General features: G+C 38.5%; 1 protein-coding gene across 2 annotated transcripts; it reads right to left on the reverse strand.

Moving 5' to 3' along the window:
- Positions 1 to 200: 200 nt before the first annotated feature.
- cspg4ba (chondroitin sulfate proteoglycan 4ba) lies at positions 201 to 16,390 on the reverse strand. Of its 2 annotated transcripts, XM_059550347.1 has the most exons (10): positions 16,183 to 16,390; positions 13,857 to 14,020; positions 8,501 to 12,073; positions 7,571 to 8,044; positions 7,237 to 7,413; positions 5,634 to 5,832; positions 5,110 to 5,241; positions 3,575 to 3,747; positions 3,017 to 3,200; positions 201 to 2,468 (listed from the first exon to the last, which is right to left on the reverse strand). In XM_059550347.1, the coding sequence occupies exons 1-10, from the start codon at positions 16,238 to 16,240 to the stop codon at positions 436 to 438; spliced, it is 7,167 nt and encodes a 2,388-aa protein (XP_059406330.1). In that variant the 5' UTR covers positions 16,241 to 16,390; the 3' UTR covers positions 201 to 435. The 2 variants fall into 2 exon arrangements, with proteins under 2 accessions (XP_059406330.1, XP_059406331.1); XM_059550348.1 differs by lacking the exon at positions 13,857 to 14,020 and having other exon boundaries at positions 16,183 to 16,274.
- Between the last annotated feature and the right edge of the window lie 1,336 nt (positions 16,391 to 17,726).

The raw sequence follows: 17,726 nt of genomic DNA on the forward strand, positions 1-17,726 counted from the left end.
AATTAGTTTTTGTTTGTGTATGTTTTCTTTTGTTTTATTGTATGTTTTAGCCGTGATTCCCATCCACGTACATTATAAGAGTGATAGACTGCAACGGTTTGAGCTAAAAATCTCAGTTTGTGTTCACTGAAGAAACAAAGTCACCTACATCTTGGATGCTCTAGGGGTAAGCAGATAAACATAAAATTATCTTTTTTGGGGGGTAAACTATCCCTTTAAGTGAACTTCCTAGCATTTCATAATTGGGAAGTAATGCCCAAATCTTCAGCTGTATGGTTTTCTTCCCTAGTTTTTGGGTTAATGGGAAAATATTGATCATGAACAACTTTTGCAAAACATCAAACAAAAGCAGGTCATTGAGACTTAAGAACTTGAAAGTAGTGTTTCAATCAGTCACGTTTCAGAGAGTACAGTGATGAATCTGAAGATCAAAGTTCATACCCAGTACTGATTGTTTCGCAGAGTGGGGTTGGTGGTCCTGCAAAGCTGTGAAACTTCAGGCTCCAGGTCTCCAAAAGAGCACAGAGACACGGAGGTGCCATACGGCGAGTTCTCACTTCTGGTTTGCAGTCTGGTTATGGCTGAACTTCCAGTATTTCTTGGAGTAAGAGGAGTGACGGTTACGACGGGGACACTTGGAGTCCACTGTGGCTGGTCCTGATCTGGTTGAGCAAGAGCACCTGACGTACTCTTTAAAGACTTTGGTTTCTTCTTCCAGTTCCGTCTTAATAGCAGCACCAACACAACCACAATGATGACAAGCAGCAGAAGAGCAAGAAGAGGCAAAAGGATGATCATTGAGTTTGAGGAAGAGCCCGTCTGGGAAACCGACTCTACTTTGACCGGGGTATTATTTATGGGATAAATCTCCTCCACCCCATGGGTTGGTTTTAGGTTAGTAGTACCCATGTCAATGCTGTTTGAATTACCCCAACGGTTGCGACCTTTGAATCTTGACCCAGATTTGGTCACCTGTTGTGTCGGCTGCCCAGGTGGAGATGTTGAAGATGGAAACAAGCTCAATGCAGCAGTTTGGTTACGAAAACCAGGCCTGATTGTGGTCACTGGGATTACTGTTGACATCTCCAGAGTGGGAACATGAGGTACAATGCTGAAAGTGAAAATCCCATTTGCGGGTTGGACGTTGTTGGCTTTAAGAATGAATCTGAAAGAATCATTTACTTCATGGACACCTGTCAGGTTCGCCTTCAACTCAATGGCCAGTTTCTCCTGCTGTAGTTCACTAAAAGTGAAAGACCCCACAGATTCGACTTTCTTTCCCTTGCTGCCAATTGCCCGGACAATCCTGCCGTTTTCCGGAGGTGAGGTAATTTCAAACAACGGGTCACTACCACTCAACAAAGCAAGTTCAGACACATTCAGCAAATGTGACTTCAGCTTTATTCGAACTCCGTTAGCAAATGTTACCCCTTCTGTGTACTTAATGAGGGGTTTGACAGTAAGGTTAACTACTTGGTTAGTTAGATTCGCTTCTGTTGTGAAGGCTGCAAACTCAAAGTTATCATGGGATGACTTAAGGCTGACCATGTGGTACCTCAGCTTTTCCTCCTGGAGATCATCTTGATTGAAAACAGTGACGTCTTCATCGTCTAGTAAGAGTTTACCGTACTTTGGTGGTACTGTGATTTTATAGTGCACTGTTGTGTTTTTACCATTGGTCACTGCGGCCAGGTGTGACCGTGTGATGGTTACAGAAGTGTGTCCCTGGGCCAGTAGCACCTCTGTGTTGTTAGCCAGTGAAACAGTGATCTCTACCACTTCCAGATTGAAAAGTTTATATAATGGACGATGATGGCCATCGGTGACGCTAAAGTAGAACGCTCCAGATGATGGACTGCCATCATGGCTGAAGAAAACCTCTCCATTATTGATTTGAGCCTGGGAGAAGGAGTCCACCGACTCGTTCATGCGCTCTGTAATGGCTAGGAAACCATTGCTAGGTTTGCTAATCACTGTGTACTGGATTTCACTTGGTGGGTTGTCCAAGTCAACCACACTTAAGTGGTTGGGTCTGATAGCCACGGTGCCTCCCTGAACGACTTTGAGGCTGGGAGCTTTGGTCTTCAAAACAGGTGGTTGATCATTTATGGGGATTATAGTGATGTTGAATGATTCTGACACAACATCTGAGGGATCTAGGGGGTGGGTTGGTGGTTTGCTCTTTAGGTTTAAATACACATCAAAGTCAAAATAGTCATGGGTGGTCTCGGAGTTGTCGTGATGGTATGTGATACCATACTTATTAAGGATGAACTGAGAGAAATTGGGCTTCTCTTTTGTAAGATTTCGTTTCCCAACGACGATGGTGCCATGCTTTGGAAGAGATGTGACCTGGTACCAAACCTCATAAGAGCTTCGCTTGGATTCAGGTTGTTTCGTCATGAGATTGGATGCATCCAGCATCGATTTGTCGATTAGCACTTTATCTCCTTCAGTTACCGTCACACCTGTATATATATAAAAACAATGAAATACATTTTATTTGACAAAAGCCATGACTTTTCTGTAAGAATAACAGATTTAAAGTATATTTGGCTATTTTTACAATACTACCTTTTAAATCCTCAACCATTTTAAAGATTTCACATGTCTATTCAACATTAATCATAATGAAAGTACATATTCATTTCACAGCTACATATGCAAATGTTAAAAAATCTTGAAAATATTTTTTTATTATGGTTTCCACAAAATATATACGAAATGTTTCTTGAGATTTAAACTGGCATATTAAAATGACTTCTTAAGGATCATGTGACACTGAAAACTGGAGTAATAATGACAGCTGAAGATTCAACTTTAAAATAAAGGAATAAATATAATTTTAAAACACATTACAACAGAAAACAGTTATCAAAAATACAATAAAACTGTAATATTGTGAAATGTTATTAGAATTGAATAAAATTTCACAATATTATTATTATTATTAATAAAAAATTACTGACTGTAAACTTAATAATATGAATTATTTTGTACATTTTTTATACTGTACCTTTATTTTTGAAGAGCACTGAACTTTGTTCAGGTCCAATATTTTCGTATGAAATGTCAATTTCAAACGTCTGCGGTTCAAGCGTAGCAGGTGGAGAGGACACAGTAAATGTCAACTTGTCTAGTGCCGCCCATCCTAAAGACGTCCCATGAATTTGATGATATGCTACTTCACCCTCATCCACCTGTAATGATTCAAGTTACATGAGTCACTAAAATATAAAGCATGAAATAATAAAACACTGATAAAAACAACACATGCCCCCCAAAAAAGTCTTACATATGACTGTAAAAATATATTTCCCGCAATGACACCTTTAATTCTTAATATTACTCTTTCTGCTTAGCAACACGGTGTCATCGTATGCTTGAATTATCAATAGCAGCAATTTGGCATTAGCAGCGATTTGTGCTGGCTAACTAGGACATGTTACATTCAGCTTGAAAACATGACAGGCTCTCTGATCATGCTCATAGTTAAAAGTAAATCCATAATTCATTACCCTGCACTCTGATATTCATGGCACTGACTTGGGAAAAAGAAGTTGGCAACACTCACCATTTGTTGTGTGAAGGATGAAATATCAGTTGTGGTCTTATCTGCCTTCAAACTGACCAGTTTTCCAAATTTGGGGGGATTGATCACAGTAAAATAAACGGTTCTGTTTGAGAGGCCGGTATCATCATTGGTAACGGCCTGAAGAATGTTGTTTGAAATCAAGGATAAGGAACCTAGAAAAAAACACACCATAGGAATGTGTGTGAAAACTGACAAAAGAACACAATGGTCTAGTACAGACTAAACAACATTGTCTGGTGGTGTATAGTAGCTCATGTGCTTTGAAATGTGAATTTTAAGCTTTTTTGCTGTGAGGTTTAATAGAAGTGCATCTGAAGCATAAATAACAACCACAGACAAATTGGCAAGCTATATTTACTTCAAACGTGTAAACACAGTCAAAGATTAAGGGTAGGCAAGTATTTCAAGATCCTGTTTCAGATCACTTTTAGGTTGAAGGACTTTAGAGTGACTGAACTCAAAAGAACTTCAAACTATATGCCAGGAAGAATTTTGCTAAAAGACTCTACCGATTACTTTCATGACCTTAACTGAAGGTCATCATGTCTGTATTCAGAGTTTTCTGATGTATCTAACTATTTGAAACGAGGCCCTTGTGACTCTCTATGCACAAAGGCCACAAGAATAGCTTGACAGGAAGCATTTGTTAAACACACGGACACAAAGTGGCAGAATAATGGTCAAACTTTCTGTTGATTTATCAGTTATTGTTTATTTAATAGTGTTCCAGGTTCCTACTCATGTTAAAAATGAATTAGAAATAAAGCTGTCAAATAAAAAAGTAACATTAGATGGAAAGGGGACATAAGAAAAATAGACTCCAGGAACGAATAAATTTAGTTCATTTATCCGTAATTAAACATAACAGATAAAAACTTTATCAGATGCTATCTGTTAAGTATTTCTAGAGCCATTTGTAAAATTGAAAGAAGATGCAGCAGCTGTTGTTTTCTCAGACAAAGCCATTTTTCTAGCTCTGGTTTTAAATGTTACATAAATGTGACGAAGTGTTCCTAAAATTAAGAAAATGACTGTAGTCTAATAGCTTTTTACAGTGAGTGCTCTCCGCTGAGCTTTTTATAGCCGGACAGTTAAAGTCGTTTTGTTATTACATGGATCAGTTGCTTTAAGATTAAGAAACCATGAAACACTTGATGCTCAGACAGAGACTTAGTGGGTGGAGACAGCATTGATGACTTTATACAGAGCGGAAAGGAGGAGTCAATATGGGGCTCTGATTTGGCAAGCGAGGCAGCCAGATGCTGACCTCACTGCTGTAACATGACACGCTATTCTACCTCCATAAAAAGAGATGGAGAGCATAATATTTTCTGGAACATGAGCAAACTAAGATTACATATACAATATAAAGACTTTTTTTTGGGGACTGAGATATAAAGTGCTGTCTCTACAATGATTATTGTATAACATCTAATATTTCCTTGTAGGTAATCTGTGTGTTGCAGAATATACCAGGTTACAGCTGAAGATCCACTCATGTTAATCAGCATTACCTGGAAACACCGTAAGAGGTCCAGCCTTCTCTAGATTAAGAACCAGGGCGCGAGCTGTAATACTGAATATCTGCCTGGGAGCAAAGTTCACACCATCGTTTACTTGGAAGTTGAAGCCTCCTGCCATCGGCCCTGAGAAGTAAAAGAGAGCAATCATTCTCATTTCCAGGAATTTGGTTTACAATGCACTGCAACTTCGATATCACGTTACACACAACTTATTTTACGTAGAAATGTTGTAAAAAATAAATGAATGAAACAAATAAAAAATAATAAACAGTTAATAAACAGCATTTTGTTTTTTATAATATATTTGGTAAAAACTAATGATTCCTTGCCACTGTTGCACTCAAACCTATTTTCACTTAAAAAGGGAAGCAAATGTAGGAGGAACAATGAGTGGTTTGCTGTGATTTAATGCACAACACTGGCATCTAGTGGTTAAACATGACATGCTGTTGCACGATCAGAGGCTTGTTAAGATGATTGTTTTGTGAGATTGTTGACTGTGTATGATATCTCACCACTATGTACGAAAAGCAGTTGCCGCTGGTCAATGTGAGCTTGAGTAAAGTTCATGATGGGCCTGTTGGGGGCAGTCTTTAGAGCCAGGTGACCATTGCTCGGTTGGGTAATAATGTACTCCAGCTGTTCAGGAAGTGTGTCCTCATCTTCTGCGTTCAGATCCTCTGGGGTGATCTCTGTGATGGAGTCCACCCACACCTGAGTAAACAATCAAACATATAAAGAGACACAGATAAGTGCTGGAAAGGTTTGTATTTTATATCATGGTCCACTGATTGAATCTCACTCCAGCTGAACACAGTTTGGGGAAAATAAGCTACTCTTAACTTATTTGAATGCTGATCTCCTTATCTGATACCAAAGAACAGCACAAAACACACATAAGGAGACATCCTGACTCTGGCTCATAAGAATATATTTTGGGTTCAACAATATACAAAATGTATATACAGTGGTACAGTATTGTATAAAGAGGAATCAAGAGAAACGGTCTTCCAGCAGAAAAAAATAAACAATATTGTTAGTAATGACAGGGTACAAAATATCTTACAAATCATTTCTTTACCCAAAAACACTCAAAAAAACACCCAAAAATAATAAAAATTTATTATATTTTAGAAATCTCAGGACATATTTCTTGGCATACATAAAACAATTGTCTGTGCATGTCTAGTCCTATCTACACATAGAAATATCTCTGTCTGTGAGAAAGTTTTTTCACCATGAACAAAAAAAAACTAATCATGGATCATTCAAAAAGGCAAACCTCAAATGAAATCACTGGGTGTAAAAAAAAAAAAGGATTTTGTTGCCCATCTGCTCTGATAAGATTCTGTATCCATGTGTACACCAGTACCTCGAACCACATTCTATATATTTCTCTAAACCCCTGTTGAGCAACTGAATACAAAGCACTGAAATAAATAAACCAGACTGTAATCACTGAGCAAATGAGCAAATATGCATTTTAGAAGTAGTAGTGAGCCACCTTGTCGGTATTATAAATATTTAAATATTTGTGTTTAGGATCAACAAGCTAAATCCTTTTTAATTATTAATAATTAAAGCCAAAGGAAAACCTGCTGTGTCTTTCAAGCTGAAAAGTTTAAAAAGCATGAAACAGAAATGCCTTGAGGAATCTGAAGCATGCAGGTCTTTGATCTGTGACTTTAGACTTGTCTTCAAGTTGAAGCCAATAATTTACATGTCTACAACTAGTAGTTTGGCCTTATGGGTCTCAGAAACAACTGTGTACTCGTCTCTACTCTTCTGTGACTGATGGGAGACCAAAGGGAACATAGACAATAAAATATTAAAACAGTACACAAATCCCAGCATCTTTTTTCCAGACCTCTGCAGTGTTTACAAACTCCATAAAACATTCTCAGACTGGAACATCAGCTGACTCTAGTCATCAAGTTTATATGAAGTGAAAGTGAAGTGAAGTGACATTCAGCCAAGTATGGTGACCCATACTCAGAATTTGTGCTCTGCATTTAACCCATCCGAAATGCACACACACAGAGCAGTGAACACACACACACACACTGTGAGCACACACCCGGAGCAGTGGGCAGCCATTTATGTATATTGTAATCTCACCCTGAGAACCCTGTTGGCTGTAATGACTGGAGGCTCGTCATTGACGGCTGTGATCTGGACATACATAGTCCATGGTGCACTGTGTTTTCGCAGGTCTGTGTCATTTGCTGTGATAGTGAAGTGGTCCTCTGAGGTCTCTGTGTTGTCATGTACATAATAAATAAACTCCTGTTCCACCTGCCAAGTAAGAATAAAAAACTATAAATATCTATATAAACATACATAGAAAAAATCTTATATATAAATAAAATACAAAACAAAGTACACCTAATCATTCGAGTCATTTGCTCATGCCTTTCCATGTTCCATTTTTTTTTTATGGGGAAAACTTTACCTGCTTCCTTGTAAAGTAGGTTGTGGGAATCCCTCTGAAACGTGAATTCTCAATGCGGCCATGCAGAGGACCCTCTGAGACGTAGTACACAAAATTAAGGCCTGAGAAATGTGGGTTGGTTACTCTGATAACGTCCTCTGTGAGAGCTTTAGATGCCCCTTCCTTCAGAGTGATATTGGACACCTCAATGGGTATGAGGCGTGGGATGATATCCACAGACATGATGATGTCATTGACCTCTGTGACTCCATTGCTGGCCTCCAACGTGAACGAATCACTCTCTTGGCCAGGTGCCACCTGTACATACTGAATGTTGCCAGCATTAACATCCCGCTGGGAAAAGGTCACTAATGGGTCCTCTTTTGTTCCTTGATACTGATCTTTACCCTCAATAAAATGGCGTAAATATCCATAAGATGGAGCAACTTTGACAGTAAAGGTTATTTCTGAAGCTGAACTTGCCTCATGAGTCACCTGAAAAGAAACAGAAATAGTAGGCCCTATTTTATTTTTTAATCTTGCATTCAATGTTGAGGAGCAATTAACTAAAAGTAGGGATGCTACAAATGTAACTACATTTTAGTTTTTTCAAAAAGAAGCAGTGAAATGGCTTCTCTGGCTTAATTGGAAATAACATTATCATAGTATTTAAGTATGCTAGACTGAATTTAGCTTCTCTCGTGGTGTCAGGAAGTCAGATTCATTCAGGTCAATCAGTTCATCCTAAATGGTCCCAAACATAGTACAGAGGGGGGAAAAGTGAATCATTATATCTAATGAATCAGTTTGTTCAAATGGTTCATCGGTTTGTTCAGATTGTTATGATGTTTAACTACTTCAAATTATGATAAGCTTCTAGTTTGGTCAGTCTCAAAGTAGTTTCCCCAACAAAATAATGCTAAAGGTAGCTAAATAAAAGATCATATTTACCTTAAGTTTATTGCTCTCGATCTTAACTGGTTTTCCCTCCTCCACCAGCAAGGTTTTGTTATGAAGAACTACTGGTGGCCTCTGGTGGCTTTCCAGGTACACCTTCACATGTATTTTAACATCAAGCCAAATGTCCTTTGCTTTCACCAGGAGTGTAAAAACATCAGCCAGATTCTTACTGTTGTCATGATGATAAGACAAGTAGCAATTCCTCAGGTCATGCTGGGTGAATGACTCAATTTTGCTGTCTTTTAAATACAGCCCTCCATGTTTCGGAGCCTCCTGGATTGTGAATAATATTTCATTGTCATTTCGGATGTCAAGATTTGTCTCTACACTAAAGTTAGCATTAGTAAGGGTTTTGGCTTGCCCTTTCTGAACCAACAAGCCTGTGTTGTTGCCAGTTTTTAAATAAGCATCCTGTGCACTAATATCCAACAGAGAGGACACATAGTGCTTGCCATCTGACACAAAGAGAACAAAACGCCCAGAGTTCAACCCATGGTGAATGAACAGCACTCGTTTCTGTTCCAAGTCTTCTTGGCGAAACTGGTACAGCTTTTGTGAAGTGTCATTTGCAAGAACCAAGTCACCCATTGGGATACCACGTCGGGTGTAGACAAGCTGCCCATCACTGAAGTCTGAATCTGCGTCATGGTAGCACAGGTCATCAAGTGTAAGTAACCTCTGTCCATTTCTGAGTACATGGAAAACTTTGTCTACAATGCGGATGGGTTTCTCATCATTAACCAGCTGTATCAAAATGTTAAACATGCCTTCCTTGGAGCCAATGTCCTTGTCTGTTAAAGAAAGCTTTGTTCCTGGACTTGTTGAGGCTATGAAGGTAAAACTATCAAGAGTTGTTTCACTGTCATCATGAACATACATTATACGCTCCTCATGAATGTCTTGATTGGTAAAGGAAATAATATTGTCAAAGTCTTTGGTAGAGTTGGACAAGTTGATTCGCATTAGCTTGCCATGGTGAGGCGTCTTTATGATTGTGTAGTACATTTCTTTACTGCTTAGAGTTTCAGCAAACAATTCATCCTTTGTGATGAGTTTACTTTCACCTTCAAGAAGTGACAGCCCATTGTTTGTCATGAAAATGCTGTTGACATCTGCTTTAATATTGATTTTGAATATGTGTCTAGCTGAATGTGCATGCTTTGAGAATATGTGGAAAACAAATTCATCATTGGTGTCCTCGTATGATCTTTCCATTAGTTGGTATTGGACTTTCATATCTGTGATGTCTTTTTGACCAAATGTGGAATTTACATCCAGCTTGGCATTATTCACTTCAATTATCCCCCTCTTTGGTAAAGTCAATATTCTAAAACGAAGCTCATCCTCAGACAAATGTACACCGTGTACTGCTACATACAGATGCTCTGAGTCAATTACAGCTCTCGTAATTTTGTCCAGCTCTATAGGTTTATTGTTCTTCATTGTGTACTCTATCCACTTTACTTTTATGGGAAACACCAATTCTTCAGTAGCTCTGGAGGCCACAGTTACGTTACACTTGAAGTGGTCTGTACTATTACTTGTTTGGATAGACTGGTAGGTGCTGAGGTACCTCAAACGCTCCTTTTCAAGAACTCTTTGGGAAAACGAATTGGTAGTCTTCCATTCTCCACTTGAGTGCATCCTCTGGAGCTCACCAAATCTCGGTGGCTCAATCACATCGTACCGAATTTCCACTACCTGCTTTAATGCATTGGTCCAGATGGCCAGTTGTTTGGTACTTAAAAGAAACATCTCTCCTTGGATCACTTCCAGTCCTGTGTTATTGGAGATTTTGTACTCAAGTCCCACAGCCATGATTCTAAGAACCACTGTGTTGCTCACCTTCTCACCATCGCTGACCCTCAACACAATCCTAGAGTTCCTCACACCCGTGTGGACATAATACATCTTACCGTCTACAAGAGCTGAATGGGAAAAGGAAGTTACTGGTGTACCTGGATTGTCTTCATTCTCTAAATACCCTGCATCAGCATTAAGGTTCCCTAACACAGAATAAAAGAGGTCTGTGTAATTGCTGTCAATGTCAGTGGCTTTCAGTACATCAGTGGTCAGCCTCTTCTTGGAGTTTTCCAAAAGGGTAAACAGATTCCCCTCAGGTAGACTCAACTCAGGGGCATCATTGGTTGGTGTAACAGTGATATTAAACCGGTACAACTTGTGTCCCTTTAGATAGCCTGGCACATCCTTTCTGCTACTGGAGGACACAGAGAACATGAAGAAGTCCTGTGGGTCTTCAGATCCCCCATGGATGTACATCACTCTGCCGTGCCACAAATCCAGCATGCTGAATGTATGCTCAGCCTGCTCCTGGTCTACATCAAGCCTAAGCTGACCATGCACCGGCTGCTCTTCAATCCTAAAGATGATCTGAGATTGACGGATGCCAAGCTTCTTGAAATCAAGGTTTACTTTAATATGCTTTGAATCCAAGGATCCCCGACCACCTTCTGGGACAACAAGATTCCTAAGCTGTAAAAAAGTGCGGCCGTACTTCTTGACAAGACCTTTGGCTAGGGTGGATACATCGGTGGGTGGCAGCAGAGTGACAGAGTCAACAAGGGTTATGGGAAGGCTTGTTGGGCTTACTGTGGTGCTTATATCCAGCTCCTTTTCAGGTTCACAACCAACAGAGACGTCTTTGGTTACCAAAGCATTGGGTAGACCCATTTTGACATTGTTTATTTTAATGTCTCTGAAGCATCCTTTAAAGGAGCCACCTTTAATACGTTTCCCTGCTACTGAGGAAAGGCCAACTTTTCTGACTTCAGAACGTGTGCTGTCATCGATTCCCCCCAGGAAAAGGGAACCTTTCAGATAAAAGGTTTTTGATCTAGAGTTAATGATGGACTTTACGGTTTCTCCATCTACTGTAAGTTGGAGGTTTTTTGGTGTGAAAAAGAGCTGAATGTTGGACCATTTGTTGTCACTGATGACGGTGAGGGAACGTAGCTCTGTTTTACTTCCATCTTTACCGACCATTGCAACAAGGAGACCTTTCTGGATCTCTAGAGCGACAAAATCTCCCTGTCGAGCTGAATTGTACATGATGATCCCTTCTTCAGCTGACGTGTGGATTGAGCATTCAAAAGCCCACTCATGTTGTGCTGTCCAAGGAGGAAGGGATATATAAGCCCGTGAACTGAAAAAACTGATTGGGTCAGCTTCATTGGCAAAAAACTGAGGGCTGCATCCTAGGGAAACCTCATAGACATTCTTGAACCCTGAGTAGGACCTTAGCGATGAAAGGAGGTTGTGCTGATTAAATATTACTTCATCGAGGCAACCACGGAAACCATTGAGATCTCTGGACAGATATGCCTGATCCAATCCTCCAGTACCACCAACATACAGGCCGTCATTGATGTGCAGCTCTCTCTCTGGACCTGGCATTCGCAGGCTGGTCTTGGAATGGTTGTCCACAGTCAACGTGACATTGTAAATGTCATGGAAAAACTCTGCAGTGTGCCAGGCCAGATCATTCAACTGGGTTCCACTGTCTGAGAGAAGGATCTGCTCTCCAGATCCCAGATCCAACTTTACCTGTGAATGACAGGAACAATGTAAAATAAAAACTGTCCTTACACAATCCTATACATAAAAACACACAGATTTATATATATATATATATATATATTAATAAATAATCTAGACATAACCGGGGACCAAATTCTTTTCAAATATATCTAAATTGAAAAACACTCTTTATGGTAGTTTAATAGATACAACATTAAAGTAAACAGTTAATAAAATGGAATAAATAAAAACCAACCTGTCCTCCAACCAATACGCCCGTATAGGTCGTTTGTCCAAATCCCTGAAATACGACCCATCAGAGCGTATACTACAATTGCGCCCCTATTGGCAAAAGGTCGTTTTCATATTAATGTTTTGTACTCTTTTATTTGCACTCTGATTTGCGTTTCGTGTAGCTCAGTTGGTAGATTATTGCGCTATACATTGATAGGTAATCATGCTATCATGGGTTCGATCCCAGGGAACGGATGTGCACGAAAATGTATATGCTCAATAAATCATAATTTAGCATGATTTCTGTGAGGGTTAGGTTTAGGGGTGGGGTTAGATGTGGTCATTCGAACGAATAAGCCACCTAGTAAAATATGTAGGAAATACTGTGAGATTGGTGTAAAAAGCCCACACATTGCATTTAAATAAACGTGCGTTTTGATTGGTAATGACGTTATACGTCATTCCATGACGACAGACGCAACGCGATACTGTCATTATTTTTAAAAACATATATATAAATAAAATAAAGTAAAAATTTCACAGATAATCTTAATTCACTTTGGGTTTAATACTGTGACAATATAAATGCCTATTATTTAATTTTTGAAACAAAATATTGTTGTTATAAATGATGTTGCTATAATGCAATTATAACCTATTTACAGTGCAAATGGAGAAAAATATAATACGGCGCTAGGAGATATATCTGTGGGTACTGGGTAATATAGCATCAGGAAGTTTAAAAACCCCTGAGTTATACTAACAAATGTCTGAAATAACCGCAATAAATTATTTGAATTGCTAAGAAAATGTGTATGAAAACTGGCAATTTATATTCATGAAATTCTCTTCCACGTTGAAAAGTGTAATAAATAGCATCGGTCTACAGCCAATGTGTTTTACTCTTAACATAAAATGTTAAGTGTCTTTACATCAAACAGTTAAGAAAACCTTGACCTGGCTTGCTGGATATTTCTAGCTTTTTCTCAACTGAAAGCAATTATAATCGGTGATGTACTCAAAGAGGGTCACAGCCAAAGGATAGAAAATCACAATTTAATGACCTCAGATAAATGTGAGAGTTCAAAGATATTTTCAATTACAAGCAAATCGGACTTCAATGTTCAGCACAATCAGTTCTGTTGTAGCCTAAAGATAACCTTTATAAAAAGAATCCTATGTTAAATGTAAAAGTCCATTTCGGGAAAGTTTTTGAACTGGATTGTGGGAGTAACTACTTCTCCCACAATGTCAACTAAGCTCACATTCTTCAGCCAAGTCAGTGCAATCATCAGGTTTGTAATGTATACCTTAAAGAAAGGTGGAGAAGCAGAAGAGTCTCAGACAGTATCATAGCTAGACCATAGAATAAAATTCACCACTCCATTTTATCTGAAGAGGATATTCCATGTGTAGAGTTTTTGTCTCAACACAAAATGCTTGTCAATCTTTATTATCACTTTTTTTTCTAATCAGATTCTTTTCAAGTCTCAATGGAATTGACATGTTTCCACATGTAGTTTTGTTGGGGTAGATCTAAACATTGCTGAGGGTGAAATAGCAACACGTGACTCACCTGCAGTCTGCCAGCATTCATCTCAAGCAGCAGGAAATCATTCTGCCCTGCAGCCAGGAAAAGCAGGCCATTCAGGCTGGAGGTGCGGAAACGAATGTGCAGTGTGTTACGGCTAGACGTCTCTGTCCCTTTTAACTGCACAAATCCATCACCATAGAATGAAGCTGCACATAAGAGAATATTACCCATGATGCTTGTTTTGGTTTTTATTTCTGAATGCGCATTCATTCTTTGCCTAATTAATATTTTTGTGAATTAAACTGTTAACTTTTTAGTTACACTTTTTAATGGGTAATAAATTAATTGATTTATGAGAAAGGAGATTATTACTATTAAAAATGTTATTATTCACTCTTATTCCAAACCAGCATGGTTTTCTGTTTTCTGTTAATTTTTGTTTTTTTTGTTTTTTTGGTCTATACAATGAAAGTTAACGGGGTCCAGCATTGTAGTGGACCCCCTTGACGTATCCATGGACAAAAAACATTTATATGTTCTTCAGAATATCTCATTCTGTGTAAAGAAAGTACCGGTTTGGAATAACATAAGGGTGAGTAACTGATGAAAATTTTATAATTTCTCTGTTTGCTTACCCTTAAAAGTTTCATTTTGATTTTGACACAGACATTAAATAAAAGTGACCGAATGAATAAAAACAACAACACTTTACAGGACAAGCTGGATGGCGCCAGCGAAGCACTGTGATACCCATGTGCATGTGCTGGCATGCTCTGCCCTGACAGCACCCTGTTCTCAACATAAAAGACTCTGACATAGCCACATTGTCTTTGCCCTGCTGTCCATTGATGGAGGCCTGGACGCAGCTGTTTTCTAACCCAGCCACACCACATCACCCTTTAATCTACACTAATGTGTTCTACACTCTCATCTACCTCTCTCTACAAGTGTCACTGTAGTATTTACACCACTCAATTTGTATGGGAACTGAACACTTCTACTTTAGGACTGAAATGACACACTGATGTTTACTAGTGTAATTCTGTCAAACTATGCGAGTGCCATTACTCATTTGTGATGCATAACTGCATAAATAAAATGTCCTGTTTTAATGAACATGTTTTTGTTTTTAAATTCTTTGTTTACAATGCTTAAGGCACCATGCAAATTTCAGTGAAGCAATGTGATTCACTGAACTTTGCATAGTTGACACAAGAAGCCTTATAAAATTGTGGAAACACAATCGTGGACTATGTGATTACATTAAACTTTAATATGCAACAATGAATGTATGTATCATACTTTCCCATACTGGTCTAACAAAAGGCAAAAGGGCAATTTCAAAACCAAGCCTTTTATCAAAAGTACTGATCAGCAGTAAATATAAAGGATGTTTTGATGTCAAACCTGAAATGACAGTAAGAGAGGAGAAAACAAGAATGCCATGCTATCTTTAGTTTCTTTTATCACACAAAGAGGTCCTACATCTGACATCCTGGAGATTTTATAAGTCTGGACACTGCGCTTCCAAAATAAACCCACGTCTGACATCTTGATAATTCAGTGGAGTCACTATTGTGAAGCTCAACACTGAGCAACTGGTGCAGTAATAAAACACAATGTAGAACATTACACTAATATTACAATAATATTCAAATATTCATGTAATTACAGGTGTTTGCTGATAAACATTCAACTCTTTAAATAATGCTAGATAGTTCTATGAATTTTTGCAGAGTTTTGCTAAGTTTTTATAAAAAAAAAACAAAAAAAAACCTTTGTCACTTGAATAAACATACTGGCTAATACAATGCCATAGTGCACGCTTTAATGTTGGTGAATCACTGCATTTAATTGTTATAAATAACTAAAAGGCTGTTTTCTGTGACCTGACACTTGGCAAGCAGTTGAATATGTAATCTCTGCGAGCCACAAATCTGTGCAATCATGAAAGTTATATTAAGTATACAATAAACCAATGTCACATTATTATTATTATTATTTTGGGGCGGGGGGGGGGGGGCGCATTGGCACGCAACACTGGCATTGAACATGATTTGGATATTGAATAGCCAACTTTAAACGTACATTTGTTTGTATCAATGTCAGTTAATGCACAAACAGCTACAATGACAATAACTCATATTTTCCTTGCAGAGAACACAGCCATAAGAAACAGGCTTTTGTCTATACTGTTCTCAAGTGCATAAAACCACATAGAAACGTGATGTTTGGTGAAACTCATAAATCGTCCACTTGCTTTTGCTGAATCCCCCAACTTAGATGTTACACACACAAATGTGAATGCTGAAATGTCCTTCTTTACATGCTTCAAATCAGCCATACTTGAGCAGTTTGAACTACTTACCCCCTTGTGCGAGTCCGACAAAAAGAAAGACTAGTCCGTTTAAAAGGGTCGTCCTCATTTTAAGATCAGAGCAATGGGATCATTCGACTTGAAATAAAGAAACGGCGTGTTTTAAATTCATTGTCTCACCAAATGCATAGCGATTCGCTCAACTGCACACTTTAAAATCTTTCCACAAACTTGTGTGTTCGAGCAGAAAGCGGAGAGAACTGGAGGAGAAACTCCGCCTCCTCAAGCTTTCTCTAGCCTCAGATATTCACCCTACCCTCACCCCGACAAACTGCATAGGTTCGTGTGTAAAACAGACCTTGTGTTGCGCTTGAAAAATTACAATCGTTAAAGCAATTGTTAACTTTAGGATAAAATTATATGCATAAAATACAACACAGGGGGTTCTATAGGGTAATGTCAATGTATCTTATTATGTGTACTTTATATTTCATTACATCCTGACTGGAAGTGTGTGTAATTTTCTTTTTCTTTATATAACTTGATTTGAAAACATGTACTAATTCGTATTTTTTATACATAATTTTCATAGTTTTAGATTTACAAAAAGGACTAGGCCTATATAAAATATACACATATGCATTTTTTTAAAGTAGCAAAAATATTATAATTATGAGGAAAGAGTGAAAAGTTTAGGTGGGTTTATTTTGGTGGAAAGAATGATGAATAATATAATACAATTGCAAATAAGGATGAAATAAGTCAATTAAAGGGGTCATATGATGCAATTAAAAATTTTCCTTTCTCTTTGGATTACAAGCTCTTGGTGCATGGAGCAAGTGTTACAAGCTCTTGGTGCATGGAGAAGATCTGTAAAGTTGCAAAGACTAAAGTCTCAAATCCATAGCAATATTCTGTATCAAAGTTAAGACTCTGCCACGCCCCCCCAAAACATCTCATTCAAACAAGCCCCTACATGTCTATGTCACTATGTGGAAATATTTGTGTAATGCCGCCCAAATGTCCACTCAAAGAAAGAAGGCGTGGTTTCAGTAATTGCAGTTAGTGTTGAAGCAGCCATGTCAGTGAGATGCTGTGTGTATCTAGGCAAAAGCAAAATCCCTTTATTTGGCCTTCCGAAAGTAGATGCATTTAGGAATCTTTAAGATTACTTACAATAACAGCACATTTTATGGACGACCGTTTCGTGAATCTAGGAGAGGAGATGATTCAGACTTTGCTACGGATAATCTGGCGCTTCTGAACCAGCTACTGTAAGTATGTTTTGTTATAAGTTTTGTGTGTGTGTGTGTGTGTGTATGTGTGTGTGTAAGAGAGAGAGAGAGAGAGAGAGAGAGAGAGAGAGAGAGAGAGAGAGAGAAAGAGGGTCACACAGTGGAGTCAGCTGTCTTAACCATGTCTTGTGTACTGCAAACACGTACAAGCTTCATCACTGTGTCTGTCACGTGACTCTGTGGTAAAACTAAGGACATTATTAACTGTCTACATTTATTTTGAAAGATGTAGCCAGCGATTATGGAAAGGGGTGAAACATTTCCGATGAGTGCTTGCAGTGTTTTTGCCAATCACAATGC

The sequence above is a fragment of the Carassius carassius genome, chromosome 5 (assembly GCF_963082965.1).
Source record: "Carassius carassius chromosome 5, fCarCar2.1, whole genome shotgun sequence".
Classification (NCBI taxonomy): Eukaryota; Metazoa; Chordata; class Actinopteri; order Cypriniformes; family Cyprinidae; genus Carassius; species Carassius carassius.